The 22852-nt window shown below is 35.6% G+C and overlaps 1 protein-coding gene across 7 annotated transcripts in view; it reads left to right on the top strand.

Moving 5' to 3' along the window:
* Positions 1–22852, top strand: part of DGKB (diacylglycerol kinase beta) — a 704768-nt gene that overhangs the window by 166429 nt on the left and 515487 nt on the right. For all 7 annotated transcript variants that reach the window (XM_041728249.1, XM_041728247.1, XM_041728246.1 and 4 more), the window contains one exon: positions 15378–15518. In XM_041728249.1, the coding sequence (XP_041584183.1) occupies positions 15378–15518 (141 nt within the window). The remainder of the gene's footprint in view (positions 1–15377; positions 15519–22852) is intronic.

Genomic DNA, 22852 nt, shown 5'->3' with positions numbered 1-22852 from the left:
TTTTATATGAAGCAGTATTATTCTTGTGTATGGAGAAAGAAGGGGAGACATTTTTTTATAGGTTTCCTGTCTGAGTAATTATGTCAGACTTAGAGGGAAGAGAGATTCTAATTAATTAGATTCGTAAGAAATTAAAATCTCAAACTCTCTTGTCTTCAAATAGCATGTAGTAAGTATTACATATAAGATGCCAAATTTACAAGGAGTAGAAATCAAATCAGGTTCCAAAATGGAAAAAAAAATTAAAGGGTAACAGCTTGTACTTCGTTTGGGACAGCCACATATTCTGCACAGATCTACTTGAAAGGAGTTGCAAGATGGGCTGTGTAGCTCTCATGCAGCAAAAAACAATTTAAACTGGAATTTCTTTCAAACCTTGATCCACATTTTAAAACATAAGTGCATGGTGTCCTTTGTAGGACTGTTTTCAACTGCATATTCTTTCAAACTTACTTTTGTTAATAAAAAATATAAATGCATTTTTATTTTCAGGATCCTTCTGTATAATCTAGATTATCTACACAATACATATTTGTGGCTGAAAAATCACAAATACATTTTGAAGAGAAAGGAGCTATATAATGTTTTGTTTACCACCCCCCCAAAAGTTCACCGTATTTCATTACTACAGTATCAATATGGATATGATAGCTGTTCTTGACTCTGTATATCAACTGAATAATGGTTTCCCAGTAAAAAGCAAAACTAAATTGGGAAAAATGTTATTCTTGTTAATGAACAATATTCAATTATTGGAAATAAAATAAATGCAAAACATTTAGTTTTTATAGAATAAAAATTTTAAATAGCTATAAAGAGGCATAAATGTTGAGTATGTGTATGTTTATAGTTGGCTTTTGTTGGAACTTGTAGTAGCTACTGATCCATCTGGTATTTTGTGTAGTGAATTTTTTTTTTTTTTGGAATATTTTGTTGCAGTGAAAGTGCCTCTTATCGCCTCCTTAATATGTAAGATGATTCTTTCTACTGTTCCCAAGTTGGACTTTTAATTTTTGAAGACATCCCTAATGCTCTATCTTTCCAGCTCTCTCATAACCTCTTTTGCTTCCTTGTAAATGTCAGGTCCCTAATGCCTCATATGTTTGCCAGCTCAGCGACTAACTTCTGATTTTACTTTCATCCCCAGAATCTATCACTTGAACTACTTTCTTTACAGAATGGTTCAATCATTTGGAACCTTCTTTTTTTGCAAGTGGCTCATATACCCTTGACCACGAATCAATATTATGATTTCACATTTCAGTTCCTACAACTTGAACACTGAATATAACCAAAGAGAAATTTCATAAATATGCAGATTGTTGCCTCTACATGTTTTTAACATACAATATTAACATGGTCTTAAGACCTCTTCAGTTTTTAAAAAAAATCTACCATAAAATTTTCATATTTATTTACCATATTTATTCTTAATACTGTCTCCGAGATCAATTAGGTTAAATTTTTCAAGCTTCTTTTTTTTATATTGATTTACCATATTTATTCTTAATACTGTCTTCTAGATCAATTAAGTTAAATTTTTCAAACTTCTTTTTTTTCATATTTATTTACCATATTTATTCTTAATACTGTCTCCTAGATCAATTAGGTTAAATTTTTCAAACTTCTTTTTTTTTTAAGATTTTATTTATTTATTCATGAGACAGAGAGAGAGAGAGAGAGAGAGAGGCAGAGACACAGGCCGAGGGAGAAGCAGGCTCCATGCCAGGAGACTGACGTGGGACTCAATCTCGGGACTCCAGGATCGCGCCCTGGGCCAAAGGCAGGCGCCAAACCGCTGAGCCACCCCAGGATCCCCCTCAAACTTCTTTATTCAAATCTTTCCCCTCATCCTCAACAGGTGAATTTTTTTCACATCCTACAAAAACAAAAACACAAAAAAACAAAAACAAAACAAAAAAACCCAAGCACTGTCTAACATAAAATGCCTCAATTATTCCCCATACAACCCAGAACTATTTCTTCAGCTCACAGAGAATATATATTAACACTATTCCAGATAGAATTCTTCATCTGGATGTCCCATAAGGAATTGAACTAAATGTGTTTGAAAGTCAAATAATTATAATCTACCCACACCTGCTTCTATTTCTATCTTGTCTCTTGGTGAAGGGAACCCAAGTATCTATCATTTTTACAATTGTAAAATCTTGGACTCTCCCACTCAGCACTGCCTCATGCCTCATGCCTCATGTTTAGATAGTCACAAAATGCTCTCCATTGCTCATTATAACTTCTCAAACATTCTGCTACTGTCAGTTTGATCTATCATTGTTTGTGTTATAGACTGCCCATTAGCATGGCTCCTGGCTGGGCCCTGACTTCCTATCTCAATGCTGTACTTTCTAATGCTGAAACCTGATTCGATTATTCTTCGGTTTCTAAGTTTCAGGCCTTCACTATCACCTTGTGGCAAGTTCTTTAAATTTTTATTTTTCATGTAAACTTAAATCCTTAGTACTTAAGGCAGATGAGGGGATGCCCAGAGGTTGAGTGTCTGCCTTCGGCTCAGGGCATGATCCCAAAGTCCCAGGATTGAGTCTCATATGGGGCTCTTGCAGGAGCTTTCTGTCTCTGCCTCTCTCTCTCTGCCTCTCTCTGTGTCTATCATGAAGAAGTAAGTAAAGTCTTTAAAAAAATATTTAAAGCAGATGAAAGCAGAGTTGCTTTGGTGAAGGGAGAGGGTACAGGAGAGATTAAGTACAGGAAGTTCTAGTCACTGGCCTTCCCACACCCAAACTCACCTCCCTGCCCCCCACAAACATGCCTGAAACTAATATAACATTATGTTGGGACACCTGAGTAGCTCAGTGATTGAGCATCTGCCTTTGGCTTGGGTTGTGAGCCCGGGGTCCTGGGATTGAGTCCCACATCAGGGCCTGCTTCTCTGCCTATGTCTCTGCCTCTCTGCGTGTCTCTCATGAATAAATAAATAAAATCTTTAAAAAAAATCTGAGTTTCATAGCAGTAAGCACAATGCCATGCAGCCTGCAGATCTGCCTCCAGGCTCAATTCTCTCTGCCTCTTGCCCCATGTGGCCCAGATCCTTTACATAACAAATTGTCTGCTGTGATTTAAGTCTTCTGTGGTTCCTTATCTCACAGCAAAAGCCAACTCCTTCAAGTCTTGGCTAATGTGTTGCTCTAATTGCATAGCACATGCTGGCATGAGATACCTTGACTGTGCAACTGGGAAGCAACCAAGGCACTGTTGTCAAAGTCACACTTTCTGCCTCTTGTAGAATAGCTGGTGCATCCGTACTCCTTCCCAACTCTCACCTAGACCAACTCTTCATAGCAACTCTAGGAATTAACTACCTTCAGCTAAATTATTATTCTTATTGCACAGGATATCAGTTAACAGTAGTTATTAGTAACTTCTACATTCTCTGATAATATAGAGAATGTATATGATTTGTTAACTGGTTCAGAAACATACTATGTATTTCTGTTTGACTCCATAATATTTAAAATGTTGACGTTATAATAGTAAATGCCTGTTATTAGCTATAGGTTAGGGTACGTTTTCTTGTTGTTGTTGTTGTTATTGTTAGTTTTATAGGACAGAAACAAAGAATATTTTCCTAGCACCTTTTATATCATATCATGTAGAGAGTTGGCCAGTTGTAACATTTAATTCTTTCTTTCTTTCTTTTTTCTTTCTTTCTTTCTTTCTTTCTTTCTTTCATTCGTGCATTCCACCATCTTTTTTTTTTTTAAAGAGAGGGAGAGAGAGACCTGGGTAAAGAGCATAGGGAGAGAGAAAGAGAGAGATACAGGACTCAGTCTTACAACCCTAAGATCATGACCTGAGCCAAATCAAGAGTTAGACATTTAACCTACTGAGCCACCCAGGTACCCCTCCACCATTCTTTTTTTTTTTTTTTAAACACCTTATGTGCCAGAAATTCCACCAGAAAGCTGAGTATTCTTTAGAGCCAGGCAGACAACAGACAAGTAGGTTATGAATTATATTACACTAAAATAAAAGTTATCATCTATTTATCAAGATCATCTGATCTGAGTGAGATTTTAACCATAAATTAAAATTATCTAGTTTAAGTAGAGGTAGGGACAGGTACATGTAGGAGAGGATGGAAGAGAGTTTCAAAAAAAGAAAACATGTACATTTCTACTCAAATTTAAAAAGCCCAATGAAAGGATAGTGTGTGAACTGTAAGACATTCAGTATTATTTCATTCATAAATAGTTATTTATTTATTTATTTATTTATTTATTTATTAAAAAATTTTTTTTTAAATTTTTTATTTATTTATGAGGTCACACAGAGAGAGAGAGAGAGAGAGAGAGAGAGAGAGAGAGAGAGTCAGAGACACAGGCGGAAGGAGAAGCAGGCTCCATGCACCGGGAGCCTGATTGGGATTCGATCCCGGGTCTCCAGGATCGCGCCCTGGGCCAAAGGCAGGCGCCAAACCGCTGCGCCACCCAGGGATCCCTTTTTAAAATTTTTTTTTAATTTTTTATTTATTTATGATAGTCACAGAGAGAGAGACAGAGACAGAGACAGAGACAGAGACAGAGACAGAGACAGAGACACAGGCAGAGGGAGAAGCAGGCTCCATGCACCGGGAGCCCGATGTGGGATTCGATCCCGGGTCTCCAGGATCGCGCCCTGGGCCATACCAACTTGTCCAACACCCACTACAGTGATCGTGTTGTTTGGGATCGCTACCTCTTCTGCAAATGGTGCAATCAGTTTTTCCTTAAGAGTTGCCATTGTGCCCCGAGACCACCGGCTGTAAGAGTTGCATGAAGGAGACAAGTTAGTTGCGTGTGTCTCCTCCGGTGCAGGATGTGCAAGGCTGGTTATTTATTTTTAAATCAATTTTAAATCTAGTATAGTTTACATATAGTGTTATATTAGTTTCGGGTGTACAATATAGTGATTTGGCAGTACATGGGTATTACTCAGTGCTCATGACAATGAGTGCACTCCTTAATCCCCATCACCTATTTCACCCCCTCACCCACCCACCTCCATTCTGGTAACCATCAGTTTGTTCACTCTAGTAAGAATCTGTCTCTTGGTTTGTCTCTCTCTTTTTTCCCCTTTGCTTGTTTTATTTCTTAAATTGCATATGAGTAAAATAATGTTATTTGTCCTTCTCTGACTGACTTATTTTACTTAGCATTATACTCTCCAGATCCATCTATGTTGTTTCAGTTGGCAAGATTTCATTCTTTTTAATGGCTGAGTAATATTTTATGTTAGTCACAAATATTTATTGATCACTTACAATGTGTCACACACACACACACACAATTCAAATTTCAGTGAGGAAAATGGAACTACTTCCCTTCCCCTATAGTCAATTACATTTTAGTAAATAAGTAAAAATGTACATAGCATGTCAGAAGGTAAGATAAGGAGTGCTATTAGCAAACCTTGGTTAGATAGAAAGTACAGGTTGAAACTGAGAATGACTAAGAACCCCAAATTTCTCACAAATGACTGAAACTGGGATAAGGATCACAAGGAGAGCATTTTTTTCTAAAGATTTTATTATTATTTACTTGAGACAGAGAGAGAGAGAGCGTACAAGTGGTGGGGAAGGGGAGAGGGAGAAGCAGAATCCCTGCTGAGCAGAAAGCCCAAAGCATGCACCATCCCAGGACCTTGTGATCATGATCTGAGCCAAAGGCAGACACTTAACCAACTTAGCCACCCAGGTGCCCCAAATATCATTTTTGATGGTCTCAGATGGTAGTCATGACCTTGGAAGTATCAGCATTTTTGAAGGAAGGGTTGGGGGAGTGGTAATGGCAAAATCAGAGTCCTATGGTCTTAAGAGTTAGAGGGAAGTAGATTTGGTGAGTACCGAGAGATCTGGGTCTATGCCTTGAATCCTTGCACTGGGGTAGATGAAGTGACAGGAAGAGAGTGGCTGGAGAAAAGGCCAAGGAGGGAGCCAAGGCCAAGTGGTGAAATTGGAAATTGGAGAGCTGTTACATGGTTTTAAGTTAGTGGTGTGGAAGCTATCATGAAAGGGCATGAGGCTGAAGGTGCAAAAGAGTCAAGAAGATATTTAAAACTGAGAATAATAACAGCCACTTTTGAAAGAGTTAATGCCTTTGTCTTTGATCTCTCTCATTGTCCATCCAATATGGCAATGGTTAATTGATGTATGCTATTAAGCCACAATACCTTTACTGAATATAATTCTTTTTTTTTTTTTGAATATAATTCTTTTTATGTTTTTGCTACAACCAGAGAGTCATACCATAGGCAATATTTTTAGGCAGAAAAGGAGGATTTCTTTTTGTCCAGGAGGAAGTTAATCAAATTAAGAATAGAAAATTGTACAACGAAAATGAGGTATTTGAACCTTTGGGAAAATGTTTTGCCAAATGCCCTTATTGGATGTTCTTGCCAAAAGACACACTTCATTAATTGTGCTGAGAAGAATTACTCTTTTTTTTAAGATTTTATTTATTTATTCATGAGAGACAGAGAGAGAGAGAGGGGCAGAGACACAGGCAGAGGGAGAAGCAGGCTCCATGCAGGGAGCCCAACATGGGACTCGATCCCAGGTCTCCAGGATCACGCCCTGGGTTGAAGGCAGCGCTTAACCGCTGAGCCACCCGGGCTGCCCCAAAATTATTATTCTTATCAGGAGTGTCTTGAGGTTATTAAAAATACGTGTTTGCATGTGTGTGTGTGTGTGTGTGTGTGTGTGTGTGTATGTGAATGCATATTTTTACCATAGGTAGCTTTATAGGTCTTTTGTGTCTAATAAACTTCTAAAGTTTCCACAATGCAACAAAGAACAGACAAGGTCTTCCAAACACAAACTGGACAGAGTTCAAGGCTTGTGTGACTTTGAGATAGGGAACTTCTTGTCACATAGTAGGCATCTAAAATACATTTGTACATTTGTTAATGTTGATATACTTACATACCTACATAAAAGTGTTCTAGAAATAAAGATAATTCCTATATATTGGCCAATTAGCATTTATTTACATCAACTTATTTACATTACATTTTGTATGCTTTTATAGTACCAAATTCACTCTTCCAATTATTTTTATTAGTAGTAGTAATCCACAAATTATTTTACTTCAATAAATCTTTTATCCTGAAACTCTGAAAACTGTTCACCAAAACCAAAGAAAAATCTACATTTCAAGGTCCTATTCATGATAAACTTAGTGAAGGAAAAGTTCCCCCAAAACCTCGCCTTTAATTGTTAAATGGGTTTCAATATATTGGAGTTGATTATACTGGTTTCTTTATTCTTCTATCTGAATATTCTAAGTAAAATGTTGGTCTTCAAATTTACCATCTTTACCATTAGGTTTATTCATCTAGTATAAAGGGATTTTTGTATTTTCAGTTACATGTTAATGATTGCATATTAAATGATAACATTACCTTAAGACTATTGCACTATAGTGTTCATAAATATTATTTATAGTTTTTTTGTTTCAATAAAGGCCAATATGATATTTAGTACTTTTCAGGGTCCAAAATCAATAATAGCTTTTTCTGCCCAGTGCAGAGTTCGATGCAGGACTCGATCTCACAGCCCTGAGATCATGACCTGACCCTAAATCAAGAGTCGGATACTTAACTGATCGAGCCACCCAGGTGCCCCCAAATCAGTCATAACTTAATTTACCTTGTGATATGCTCTAAAATACCTAGTAATAGCCAGAAAAAATGCAATGGTACTGAACACTGGCTTTGATCCATTAGAATGAAAGCCCTTATAAAAATGGTATTTTTTTTTTAATCTGCTGTGTTCAATGCTTTATCCTAGAACTTTTACACAACTAATATTAAAAATTCTTAATATCAGGGCACCTGGGTGGCTCACTTGGTTAAGCATCTACCTTCGGACCAGGTCATGATCACAGGGTCCTGGGATCAAGTCCCACATTGGGCTCCCTGTTCATCAGGGGAGTGCGCTTCTCCCTTTCCCTCTGTTCTTGCTCGTATGTTGTCCCTCTCTCTCACTCACTCTGTCTCTCAAATAAATAAATAAAATATTTTTTAAAAAAAGCTCTTAATATCTTCTGGGTTTATATTTATAAAGGGGATTCTAGTTGTATACTTTAGGAAATACATAAGCAAAAAGAAAAAGTATCCATAATCCATTTCCCTATAACAAAATGATGGTAAAGATTTGGGATGTGTGTGTGTATGTTTATTTTTATACATGCAAACATAAAATATATTTTATGTTTAACATGTATATTAAATATACATTGAAAAAAATAAATATACATTGATTTCTAATATATAACAATATATTAATAAATTCTATATTCAAATATATATTTATATATAATATATTTATTTATTACTTATTATATAAATATATTTATTTATAAATATATATTTCATATGTCTATATTTATTATAGATGACCCAAGAATGGCCTAAGTGGAACATTGACATTTAGAGCTCTCAGCTATGACTAGGATTTCTAATTTCATTCCAAAGGTTTATGAAATAATCAATGTACATACTCTTAAGAGTCTTGAAAACCAGACTCCAAAAACAAAAGGTCATTTATTAAGAGACAAGAGACAAATTCCTCTGATTTGGTTTTCTCTCTAGACCCACAGAATTAGCATAAAATCTCAATTCAGATTGTCTTTTGAATTATGACTATACCACTTGACTTTGTCTCTGTTCTGGCAAATGTAAAATAGAAATAATAGATGCATGCATCTTACTGGGTGCTGTGGGACTCAAAAACATAATGTACTAGGTACAATATGAGTGTTCAATGAATGTCAGCTATTACCATTTTTCATTAAACAGATAACTTTCCAGCATTTTAGTTTGCAGACAAAGGAATGATCAAATTCAATGTAGGTTTTACTTACCTAAGATGTCATCATTCTGAAAGAGTACACTAAAAATTATGGAGTATTATTGGATTTCTTTTGGTTTGTTTTTGTTTTTGTTTTTGTTTTAGTAAGATATAATTGGCATGTGTAACTGTAAGTTTAAGGTGTACAGCTTAGTGGTTTGATTTACATATATCATGAGATGATTGTACAATAAGTTTATGTACTATCCATAATCTTATACAGATCCAATAAAAAGCAAAAGCAAAAACAGAATTTTTTTTCCTTATGATGAGAACTCTTAGGATCAACTCTCTTAACAACTAGCATATATTGTTACACCATACAGTAGTGTTAACTAGAGTCATTATGTTGTATATTAAGTCCCTAGTACTTATTTATCTTATAACTAGAAGTTTGTATCTTTTAACCATGTTTCTGTAATTCCCCTCCCTCTACCTCATCCCCATGATTTGTACTTTTTTTCTGTTGAAGCATAGTTGACATACAGCATTTTATTAGTTTTAGGTATATAACAAGGTGATTCAACAAGTTTACAGGTTATGCTATATCTATGTTTACCCATAAACATAGCTACCGTCTGTCACCATACAATGCTGTTAAAATACCATTGACTATATTCCCTACGCTGTACCTTTTACTCCTGTGACAAATTCATTCCAGAACTGGAAGCCTGGATCTCTCACTCCTCTTCATCTGTTTTGCCACCTTCTCATCAGCCCTTTTTCTTCTGGCAACCATATGTTTGTTTTATTTATATGTCTGCTTCTGCTTTTTTGTTTGCTTGTTTGATTTCTTATATTGCACATATGAGTGAAATCATATGGTATTTCTGATTGACTTATTCCACTTAGCATAATATCCTTCAGGTCTGTTCATGTTGTCACAAATGACAAGATCCCAACCCTTTTTTATGACTGCATAATATTCCATTGTATGTAAAAGCTGCTGCTCCTTTGTCCATTCATCTATGGATGGACACTTGGGTTCCTTCCATGTCTTGGCTATTGTAAATAATGCTGTAATACACATAAGGATGCATATATCTTTTCAAATTACTGTTTTTATTTTCTTTGGGTAAATGCTGATTGGTGGTATTTTAATTTCTTTTTAATGTGACAAAAACTAAAATTGTTATCATGACATTTAAAAACTGTACGGTAGTTTTATTCTCTCATACTTAGGTATATTTACAGAACAGAGAAATTCAACCCACTTTCACTAGTCTACCTGTAGGTGGTATGTTGCCAGCACTGTCTAATATGGTAGCCCTTAGCCCAGTGCACCTATTTAATTTAAATTTAAATTAGTTGGCAAGTAAATAAGATAAAAATTCAATTTATCAGCCATACCAATCAAATTTCATGTGCTTAACAGCCATATGTGGTTAATAGTACCATATTCAATAGCACATATATAGCATATTTCTGTCATTGCAAAAGATTTTACTGGAGATAATTTATGTAGACAGATCTTGATTTTACTGCTTTGAAAAGACCCTAAACTTTGGAATTAGATATCCTGTCTTCAACTCTTGACTCTCCAGATTGCTACATGATGATCAGAGGTTTACTTTACTCTCTTATTTTCCACCCTCTTGTCTCTAAAATAGAATTGTGGGGTCACATCAGACCACTGTGTTTAAGTGTTCTTGGCACACAGTCAGGGATGCTATTATTACTATTTCTTCACAGAGGTTGCTCTGCTTCTAGGATATCACTCTCAAAGACCTGTGCTTCAAACCCTATTCCTTATGATTGCTTGTTTGGGGTTTTTGCCAATGTCCAAACAGATGAAATCCAGAGAATGTTCTTACAGATACTTTGCTGACCTCAGTGTCCTGTCAGGGAAGGTATCCCACTGCCTGTCCTCACTTTATGCATATTTTATGTTTTTTGTAGATTTGTAACCCAGTCTATTTCATTTGCTGCCAGTTTGTATATGCATAAAAAATAAAAATAATAATAATAATTATAATACTATCCTAAGACAAGCATAGTTGGAAGGTTAACTCTGAAAAACATGAAATGTCTGACAATACCAGACAATTATTTTTACTCTTGATTGTCTGTGCTACTTTCTGTGACTATTAGTATGGATATTGGAAATTTGATTATATGAGACAAATTGTTTTTAAGCCTGATAAATTTCTGAAAATTGAACTAGTATTAAAAAGTGGGAAAGCCAAATTGCTAGAGTGATTTTTTTGCCTTTTTTTGTAATTAATGTTATTAGTTTTGAATATTCCATTTTAATAGATAAAGGGAAACAATGGATATAACAATACCCTTTCCATTATCTAAGCTACATGTGTTTAAAAATAAAACAAACTGGAGCAGAGGCAGTAATTGAACATGTACCTAAAATGTATTTACTAATAATTGAACCTTGAAACTAGAATTCAAAGTATCTATTAAAACAAACTTTTTAGGTTTTTGTTTCAAGAAATGGAGTGTCTAGATTGAAGTATAATGAAAATCATGTGTTTGAGAAATGTAATCATAGTAGGCAATGCTCAACTTGACTAATGATAACTATTTTTGTGGTTAAGACTTAGAAGAATGTTTATACTATCTAAGAAGGTGTGCAAACACACTCTAAAATCATCATAAGACATAAATGCTTTCAAAGTACAAGATAATTTTCCTAATAACACTAATATACTCTAATTAAAATGCTTATTTTTTCACTTTATTTTGTGCTTTGTTCATTGCGGTATGCATTATAGATCTATATTTGTGTGTGGACATAAATGGTGTGTGTGTGTGTACACATTTGCTTCACTTTTTATTAAAATGTTTTATTTATTTATTCATAAAAGACACAGAGAGAGGCAGAGACATAGGCAGAGGGAGAAGGAGTCTCCCTGCAGGGAGCCCGACATGGGACTCGATCCTAGGACCCTGTCATCACTCTAAGCCAAAGGCAGACACTCAACCACCGAGCCACTCAGGGGCCCTCACTTGCTTCACTTTTATAAGAAAATATTCAAAAAAGCAAAACCTTGGGCAAGTCAGTGAACCTGCTTATTGAGTGTCAATTAATTTCATTTTCTTTAAAGCTAAAATTGACCACTTGAGGCAAAGGTTTTGCTTAGCTTTGTGTTTGGTCATAATTCTAAAGAGTTTCATCAAAGATAGGATGGATTAAAATGGCCTTCCTTAGTGGAACATAGAACGTTGAGCCTCTTCATCAGAGGCTACTACTGCTAAAGAGGAATGTAGAGTTCCATTGAGTATCTCCTTGAAAAGCTATAGTCAAGAAATGGGGCTTTCAATTTCTTGTTTGCCACTTGTGTTGTTTCCTGTGTTTTCCATATAAAACTTAGTGGAGTCTGCTTGAACAAAAAAGAACTTTTCTAGGGCAGTGGAGGGGATAAGTAGTGGAAAAGATCTCCAGCCAGATTTCAGGAAAGGAAAAATATATATATATAAATGGTAGAGTACGGTAGAAAATGTCTCTATGAAGACAGGTTGAGGCCCCAGGCTTTCAGAAAATTAAATGAAAATATGAAGAAACATTTTCACCACATGAGAGAAAGTGAGCTGATCTTGGGGACAAGAGTAGGAACAGGAACAAACCTGGGAGATTTTTCCCCAGTTCAACACTGCAAGATTTAATCAAATCCCGCTCTGTGAAATTTTTTGATATGACCTATTTGAGAAAAAGGTCTTTGACCATTTTTTCCTTTGGTGCACCCTATACATCCTTGCAAAAACTCTTGTCTGGATTTGAGGAAGAGTTGATTAGTTCTTCAATGTGTGTTGCCATATAAGTCCATGATTTTAAAGAAATATATACTTTAAGTTCTTTTAAATAGAAAACTGTGATGTGGATATGATCCAGCTTTTAGTTTACAAGATATCATGAACAGAAAATGAAAAATGCTTACTCATTTTATCAAACAAAAATCATTTTAGTATGATAATATGCATTTTCAAAAAGGTGTGGCTAAATATAAATTATATTTGTATGCTTCTGTTCAGTATGTATATTACTTACAAGAAAGGCAAACAGAAAATTCTGTGGTCCTCACGGTCTCCAAACTGTTTATATTCAATATTATGAAAGCTGATAAAGGAATACCATACACTTTAGTTTTATACAAACAAATGATCATGAGGTGTTCTAAATCAGTGAAAATATATAATGTGGTTGGCATTCTTTCAAATGAATGTCATAACATGTTCTTTTCCCTCTTTCTTGTTTTGTTCTGAGGTTTTGTATAAGAGTTAAATCAAGCTGATTAAATCATTTCAGTACCATAAGGGGGAGGAAAGAAGAGAAGAGAGGATTAGCTCATCAGGCAGGATGAGTTAGGTCATAGTTTATCCGATCATAATTCAAGTGCTGTGTTTTCCAAGTCTGGAAGTTATGGTCATGTCAAAGGTCAGCGCCAAAATGTCTTTTACCATGAGTCGAAACTGCTTATTCCTGCAGCTGGCCAAGCTTTAGTTGGTTAGGTAGAATTGGTTATATATATATATATATATTTTTTTTTTTAACTCAGAATTGTCTTCAATTCTCTGCCTTTTGTTTTTAAAAATCCCTGTATTAGTTTGTACTAGACAGTGACATTTTTGTTAAGAAAAATCAATTTATAATTATATCCCTTTTTTAATAGTTATAAACAGAAGTAGAATTAATGTGAAGCATAGAGCTGTATTTGAAATAAGTACAACTCTGGTTAAAAAAAAAGGGTGGGGTGGGGTGGAACCCTGGGTGGCTCAGCGGTTTAGCGCTGCCTTCAGCCCAGGGCATGATCCTGGAGGCCCGAATGAGTCCCATGTAGGGCTCCCTGCAGGGAGCCTGCTTCTCCCTCTGCCTGTGTCTCTGCCTCTCTCTCTCTCTTTCTCTCTCTCTCATGAATAAATAAATAAAATCTTTAAAAACAAGAGACAAAACAAAACAAAAAACTGAAAGAAAGATGTAAAGCAGTGTTTTTCAAAATGAGGGTTGTGACCCAATAAGGGGTGGTGAATTCAATTGAGAGGATCTGTGACAGAATTTTAAGAATGAAATAGAAGAAAAGAGAATAGGTTAACATAGAAAATACAGTTTGGGGCCTGGTATGGAACCTACTAATGTTGAGAGACAGAGGAGAGGGGGAGAGAGGGAGGGAAGATAAAAGGATTCTGATGGACTAACTTGTTAATTGTTTTTCTTACTCTTGATCTTGAACAAAAATTGTGTGTAATCCATTAGTGTAAAATAAAGAGGATGGATTTAGGAGCTGTGGAACTCTAAGACTGGAAAATGGGAATATTGCAATCTACCTCACATAGTTAATGGGAATTAAGTGAGATGATCCATGTTAAAGCTTCCAGCCCGGTGCCTGCCACATATTTGACACTCAATAAATGGTACCTTTTATTACTACCACTGCGAACAATGAAAGTAATTTCACAATCCATTAAATTATATGCTGGCTATCTTGATACGGCTGGAGGAGATGCCAGGTATTCCATCAGTTATTCATCAAAGGACATAGACAAGAACGAGAGATGTGGATTACATAGAGGCATGCTATATGGACTGATAGGCTCGTAGAATTCTATTTGGTTGGGATTATTCCCTCCATTCTAGTTACTCCCGGGTGATTAGGAATCTAGCAGCCCTTGAGCCCGTTAGCCATTTCACCCAAACATCTCCTGTTGCCAAATGAATCTTAAAGGATAATCGGGGTTTGCCTTCAAGTTTTGTCAGGTACACAGGCTTCTCTGTTAGATGGAATTAACCATGTATTGTAAACGAGTTTCAGTTCCATCAGTATCTGGCCGGATAATCTACAATCATCAGAGTTCTCTACACTTGTCTTGGAATAAGCACAGTGAATGGGTTTCAGAAATAATGTTATGAACCATATTAAAACTAAAGTATAGTCATATGTTCTTACCTTTCTAAGTAAATGCTTCTCACGTTCAAGCAGATTTTTGTTTATGTTCTCTTTTTTACTCATGGGCAGATTTCTTGATGGGAAAAAGGATATATTTTTTTATTCATGGTGCCTGCAAATATTTGACATAAATATATGCTTTTATGAATGAATGACTCCTGATTATCAACATATAAATCATATTGTGACAGACTCAAATCTCTTCTTCAGTGTTTTATTAAAGGCCAATTTTTAAATATCTTCTTAGCTGATTTATAGTTGTTACTTCCTAAAGCAGAGAAAGGTGGAAGAGGAAAGTGATTTTTCATGCATTCAAATCTGTCTACCAACTCACCCTGGACAAAAGGATTCTGACCCTAACACACTCTTATAGGCAGGCAGAGCAATCTCCATGTCCCAGAATACCCAAAAATTCTGAATTATTTACACTAATCATAGAATATGTCTGACTTTGCTGTCCTAGAGTATATACTAGTTCCAGAGAATTTAGTTATTATATACCTAAAATATATATAGCTCTCTACATGGTCTATGTGTTTTCTTATTTTCTTAGTTGTCTTTTTCTTTGAAAACACTGTAGATATTTTTAAGAATATAAAAGCAAATTTTTCTTCCAGGTCTGAGAATGAGTAAAGGTGCCATCACCCCTCCCCGTACTTCTCCTGCAAATACGTGTTCCCCAGAGGTAATCCATCTGAAGGACATTGTCTGTTATCTGTCTCTCCTTGAAAGAGGAAGACCGGAGGATAAACTCGAGTGTATGTGTTTCTTTATTTAGTTTACTTATCACGACAGGGGGCTGGGAAGGGACTAGATAATGATGAATTTAAAACTGTATCTATATAGTCGTCTAAATTTCCATTAAATGAAGTGACTTTGTTTACAAAATAAAAATTCCTTCAATTGGAAATCAGACACATGATATTATGAATCTATCCATTTCAGGTTTCATTCAAGTTCTGTTTGGCTATGGAGTGGTTTTTGAGCATGTTGGTCTGTCAAATGATTTTTTTCTTGACTGTTTGGTAACACAAAGATATTGGAAACTATCATTTGAATTGTTGAAAAAACCTTTATTTCTAGTATATGAGCAGGTTGTCCCCCTAGTTAACAAGAGGGTTCACTGTATGCACACACATGTGAGTCTCTATTGGAAATCTTCCTTGAAAACTTTAACACTAATACTTTCTTTGCCAAGGATAAATGACTTCTCACATGCCAAAATGAGTTTCATGTGTAGGAGGTGACTCTGGATATTATAAATAAACAATGGCTCTGTGTTCTTCCCCCCTACAATATAACAGGTACTTCAAATAAAGAATTTCTATCTAGTCAAAAGGAAATAATTGCTGTCTTTAATAAAATATAGTGTCTGAGCTCTCTCTGGTGGCAAGCTATACTCATTGCAATGCAGGAAAATATTTCTCAAATATTTACTCTAAGCCTGAACATTTAATAATCTCATCTGTCTCCAAAGCCCCTGCTAACCATAGAGCTGGTGGCTTGTTCAATAATCTGATTAACTTGATTATATTGGATGTCATTAAAATGAATTAAAAATCTTGCTGTTGAAATGATAGTGGAGATAGTAAATCCTAAATCTGATATTTTCAAGCAAACATGGAACACTGTGAAATCTCAGAATTATGATTTGAAAGCATATTTAGTTAAATCTAATAGCAACATGTTTATCATATTCCTCTTAATAATAAAGAATTTGCTATGACTAAGTCATACCTATGTAAGTTATGAATAAACCTTATTAACATCATTCTTAAAATACATATTTATTATTCTTAAATGTTGAATATTTGCACTTCAAGATTTATTTGTATTCCTAAGGACATACAGAAATCTCTCTTGTTCCAAAATAAATATTAATTTTCAGGGAATTTGTATTGAAGCGACAGCCAAGGAGAACGTTTGTTCAGGTGTTATCAGGTCCATGTTTGGGATGATTTTAAAAATACAAAGGCACCTATTTTTTTCCATGTCTGAGACTGAATGAAGGCACCATCACTCTTCTTTGACATGCTCTTTATGTTGCAGTTTAATTATTTTTATGTCAACTGTGTTTTATTTTTAAGGTAGGATTCCTAAGAGGCATGCATTTTTTCAGTTTATGAGTCAATAAACTTTGTCCACAAATGCAGGCAGAATATTAACCCACAAATCATTTAAAAACACTTGATGAGGGGCACCTGGATGGCTCAGTTGTTGAGCGTCTGCCTTCGACACAGGGCGTGATCCTGGGGTCCCGGGATCAAGTCCCACATCGGGCTCCCTGCGAGGAGCCTGCTTCTCCCTCTGCCTATGCCTCTGCCTCTCTCTGTGTGTGTCTCAAATAAATAAATAAATAAATAAATAAATAAATAAATAAATCTATCTTTAAAACAAACAAACCAAAAAACACTTGATTAAACCCGATGTGCCATCGGGTTTATATTTCTTCATTGTTTTCAACCCCTTTCCCTCTGCTCTGTCTTTAACGTTTCCAGCTCCTTTTCAAGCCTGCATCAGATCCAGGCATGTTTGCCCTTTTCCTTAACTGTTGCTTCAGACTCTTGTCATAGGTAGAATTATTAGGGCCTGGCACCATCACTATGATTTTCATCAGAGTCTTCGAAGTAGATGAATGTCAGCTTCAGAACACATGAAGGCTGTGCCTCTGTCCCTGCTCTGCTCTAGTTCTCATCTCTCCTGTCCTCCGATTTGGAGGCACTTAAACTGATCTTTAATTCTCTAGAGTTTTTTTTTTTTTTTTTTTTGGTCTGTTTTTTAAATGCCAGTACCTGGCTTTTTTCTGCATCAGTAAAATCAGAATCCATTCTTCTCACTCGCTGTCTTGTCAATGGACTGGACACTGTTCCTCTTATACAATAAAACATTTACAAACTCTGAACATCAATGAATTCTTCTAGAGTCCTAGATTTTTATATCTTAAACCTTAAATTCATTATCAGTAATACTTTAAAGAAATTTAATGTTTGTGGTTAATTTAATATATGCCTATTTCCGAAAGGGTTGTGACTTATTAAACCCAGTATAAACCAGAGGAAAGAAATAATAGGATAAAGTAATTAAAATTAACACAGAAATAAATATAAGCAAGTGCCTAATGTAATTAACTTTGGCTGGCGAACTTTGGCTGGCGAACACTAAATTTGCATCTTAATTTCTAGGTACCTAAATAGAAAAGAATGCTTGCACATTGGCTTAAGCAGAAGTTCTTAAACTTTATCATATATATGATCACTTGCAGGGCTTATGAACACACAGCTTATTCTGGCCCCAAATAGGCAATTCTGCAAGCCTAGAGGGAGGCCCTTAGAATTTTCATTTATAACAAGTTTCCAAGTAATGCTAATGTTGCTGCTCCAGGGACCACATTTTGAGGAGCACTGGTTTATGTCATTCCTCTGTTCCATGAAAACAGAGACACACACAATTTCTGTGAAAGGACGATTGTTTCTCAGAATTGCTGAATCTGGTAGGTTCTTTTACCTGGGTTATTCAGTAAAATATTGGTATTGTTGTAAATGTTTATAAAAGGAATACTTTTCCCCCCAAAATAATGTCTTGTAAATCTATTCGTCACTTACTGTCACCTCTCCTCTTCCCACTTGTCTTTTCTGCCAGGCATTTACACAATGTTTAGAATAAAGATCTTTTTTTTTTTTTTCCAATGAAAAGAAACAAACAAAAGCTCTTGAACTTTCCACTGATAGTATGCTGTTTCTTCACATTACTTTGCTTCCTCCAATCATATTTTCTCACTGAGAATGTTGCTTCTGTTGAGGACCTATCAAGTAGGTGGTGTTTATTCACCTGCTGCCATGGAACCTCATAGAGTGTTTAGGCATGTGTGCACGCACATGCGTGTTTTTGTGTGTATGTGTTGAGGTTGTGGAGGATTCCATTTTTTCTCTGTCCTTGTTGGTGTCAGTTACCAACTATCCTGATGCATGGATGAGAACACTGTACCAAGGCTGACTTGCCCTCTTCACATTACACCTGCTATAATACTTTGTTGAGAGCCATTCAGTAGCTCTCTCTTTTACTTTCCTTGCAATCCTCAAATTCTGTGACCTCACTCCCATTTTATTTTAGCCACCCACTTCTGCTACAATACCCCATGCCTTGTAATTTCCATAGACTGCCTTCATTCTAAAATCTTAAACTCTGATGTTTTACTTTGACCACAGACTATGGTCACTTAACTTTTCCCTCTCTTACTTTTAATTTAAATATAGGCAGTACTTAAGAGCCTAGACTCTTGGTGTCACTAATTGAATGCATCCTTGCTTTGATACTTATGAGGAACTGGGACACATTAAAAACAAACAAGCAAACTCTTTAGGCTTCAGTTTCTCCAGCAGTAAAATGGGAATCATAGTAATATCTGTCTCATATGTTTGCTATGAAGATTAAATGAAGCAATATATTTGCTCACATAAATTCCTTCACAATTGCTAATTCATATAAATGATTTTTCAGTGAAATATAAATAAGTATTCTTGTCTCTTAACCATTTCCCTTCCTCCTGAATTTGCCTGGTGCTGTTTTGACCCTCATCCTTCCAACTGTAGACTGACCCTATAATCCATGATGCCAATCATTCTTTGACACTTTAGTTTTAGGCACCCAGTTTCTTTGCTTGTATGCCAAGGTGTCAGAGCTTTAGTAAAATAAGATAATTCTGTGGGTGGTAGAATGCTCTAAACCTCAGCTGGCCCACAGTGCCTTCAGTAGTTCTGTAGTCATCAACTTCTTCTAGGTAAAAGTTAATCCAGATGCTTCATTTTTCCAACACCTACCTATTTAATCATCATCTCGTTCATTAGGTGTGAATTCTTCTAACTTCCTTTCAAATTACCTAAAACTTGTCAATTTCCAGACATGTTCTTTCCTCTTTGTCTTCTGACTCAGGGTGAATGCATCTCTTTGATAGTTCCCTGTTGAATAAGACATAAACTGGAGCCCTTAACTTGACCCCCATCTAATTTTCCAATCTTGCATTTGACTTTGACCTGCACACATAACCATGGGCAGTGTCCCCATCACATGGATCGACTTGTCAATCATCAGACAAACCCCGAACTTTTCAATCTTTATACCTTTGCTTCTAATGTCCATTTGCTGGGGGTGTTCTTTCTCAGTATATATCAGGCCCAGTCCAGTATACGCTTGAGGCCCAGCTCATGTCATGAATCCTCTTGCAACCTCCTAATCAAATTCATTTTACTTTTTCTTACACCCTTGCACTGTGTCTAACTTCCCACCCTAGCACCTACCACGTGTGTGTATATTTCAACAGACAGATGTTCAGTAAATGATACTTAAATAGAATTGTATTGAAATCAATGGGTGCTTGAGAAGAGAAAAATAATGTGAATTATTTAAGGCATGAAATAATACTAAATTAATTTATACTGTGACTTTTTAAAAAAGTTTTTATTTATTTTTTTGAGAGACAGATAGAAAGAGAACAAGGGGGGAGGAAGGGCAGAGAGAGAGGGAGAAGCAGACTCCCTGCTGAGTAGGGAGCCTACTGACACAGAGCAGAATCACAGGACCCTGGGATCATGACCTGACCTGAAGACAGACACTTAACCAACTGAGCCATCCAGGCCCCTAAACTGTGACTTTACAATATATACTGTTCACATTTGGATTGGTGTTTCTAAGTTATTAGTGACTTAAAAAGAATAATTTTTGTTAGCTTACATTTAATGAAAATGTATCACTAGAGAAATAGATTGGAAAATAACCCCAAAATAGATAATTGACAAACAGATAATGAAGACTAATCTTTATGTTAAAGTTACTGTTATGTATAGTATTAATTGTAGAACCGTTAGGTTTAACACTGAAGAAATCTTAAAGATCAGATCGTCAGTCGCCCTATAGTGTCAATGAAAAAACTAAAGCCCAGAGAGACTGGTTATTAATTATAGCATTAGGTTAGCTGGCTATGACTAATACCTGAGATTTCTGCCTTACTGTATAAGTGCTCTTTTTATTTTGAAAAGCTTCCTGTCCTTATCTTTATTGTCATTTCTCTGAAGGAAACAAAGGAGAAAATATTGCTTCATTACATTAGATGTCACAAACTCAAGCAGCTAATTTTTTTCACCTCTGCCCAGAATACTTATTCGATTGGTCTTAAAGTATATAAAAAATTGTGAATTAAAAAATTCCAGCTTAAATGCCTTTAAAAATACACTTTTTAATGTTTAATAGCAAAGTCAATATTAATATCTTTATTGTCAGTAGTATATTATGCCAAGTATAAAAACACCAGAGTGTATTTAGTAGGATATTCAAGGAGAAAATAGACAAATTGAAAATTTACAAATCTTTTGGAAGAGAAAAAGTTCTAGATATAAAGAATGAACCTTATATTGCATAATATGCCTTTGCCCTGATCTTTTAACCAAATTCATGTGTGGGTGCATAATTGTTCCAATATAAAGGGAAATTACATGAATATAAAAATAGAAAAAAAGTGGGTTAAACTAGCTTGGAACTTTAAAAAAGGTACCCACATTTGGAAGCTATCATGTTGACAGAGTAATTTTAATATTGAGCTTAAAATATTTTTGCACCTAAAAATCTATATCCTTGTAACTTTAGTTTTAAGAATAAGAACTATTTGTTCAATGTTTCATTTGGCCTTGGAGTCTAACTTCACTTTGAAATTCTCAGAAGAAATAATCTTATAATAATATTTGAAGATAGGTATTTTCCATGGTGCTGATTACTGTCTTCTTTTCTTTATATCATTAGTTTCTCTATTTCTATTTAATTAATCAATTTCCAAATCCTCCACCATAAATTCTGGTTTAGAAATTTATACCCTTCCTTTGTTCTTTTCTTTTCGTTGTTATTTTCTCATTTATTTTACTTGTTCTGTCTTCCCGGAACCATTATTTGTGGATGTTGACACTTCAAGACAGGAATTTGAATTATTTTGTCTTTCTTTTTTTTTATAAAGGTTTATTTATTTATTTATGAGAGACAGACAGACAGAGAGAGAGAGAGAGAGAGAGAGAGGCAGAGACATGGGCAGAGGGAGAAGCAGGATCCCTGCAAGGAGCTTGATGTGGGGTTCGATCCTGGGCCCTGGGATTATGACCTGATCCAAAGGCAGACACTCAACTACTGAGCCACCCAGGCATCCCTTTTTCTTTATTTTCTTATTTTCCAACTTATCTTCTCCTGTATCTTTTTTGTTTGTTTTTTTTTATTTCTGGGACATCTTCAACATCTGTGATAATTTTTTGTTTTACTTTTTCTATTATGCTTTTATCTTCACAGAGGATTCATTTTGTCCTCAGCATGATTCTGATGTGCTCCTCTTCTTGTTTTGGGGATTGCAACTTTCCTCTTACAGGATTTTTTTCTTCCTCTCTGCTGTGTAGCTGTTGTTGTTGTTTTTCCCCAAATGACTTGTTTTGAAAGGACTCCTTGGTGTGGAGTTGTAGGTGGATGTATGGGTGAGGGTTAAGTGGGGCTCCCTGGAGATAAGGAAGAGTGGACATCTACTCTCAATATTCAGTATTTAGACTTTCACAGAATACCTTGTTTTTGGTATAGTACCCCTGCCTTCAAAAGTCCTGGGAATCCTGAGCTCAGCATCCCTTGGTTTGAGTGCTGTTGAACCCAGGCATCCAGTCTTCTGCTGGGGTAGGGAGCTGGCAAACTGTGAGCTGTAAGGTGTGAAGAGTGGTATTGGAGGGTCTGACTTCTTTCTGTGAAGAATATCACTTTGTTTTCCATTTCATCACCCTTTCTGGGCAAGTCTTTGCTATTTCATTACCAGCTTACGGTTTCTAATCAGTCATCATTTGTTTCCCAGTTTCTTAAACTTGATGGTTTCTTCCTCTCACATTTTATTTGTGCTTGTTGATTTAGGCCGATCCTGTACCTTACTATAATGACATTTCAATGAAAAGCCAAGGTGGATAGGCATGTTCAATATTTCCTATTTTGCATGACCCCACTACAGTTTTAAAATAGGAAAATAGACCTATCTCTGAAAATCAAAATCCTAGAATTTCTCTTTCTTATTCAGGACCAAAGAAAACTT

This window comes from Vulpes lagopus, chromosome 13 (genome assembly GCF_018345385.1).
Source record: "Vulpes lagopus strain Blue_001 chromosome 13, ASM1834538v1, whole genome shotgun sequence".
Classification (NCBI taxonomy): Eukaryota; Metazoa; Chordata; class Mammalia; order Carnivora; family Canidae; genus Vulpes; species Vulpes lagopus.
This window is presented reverse-complemented; position numbering and strand designations above follow the sequence as displayed.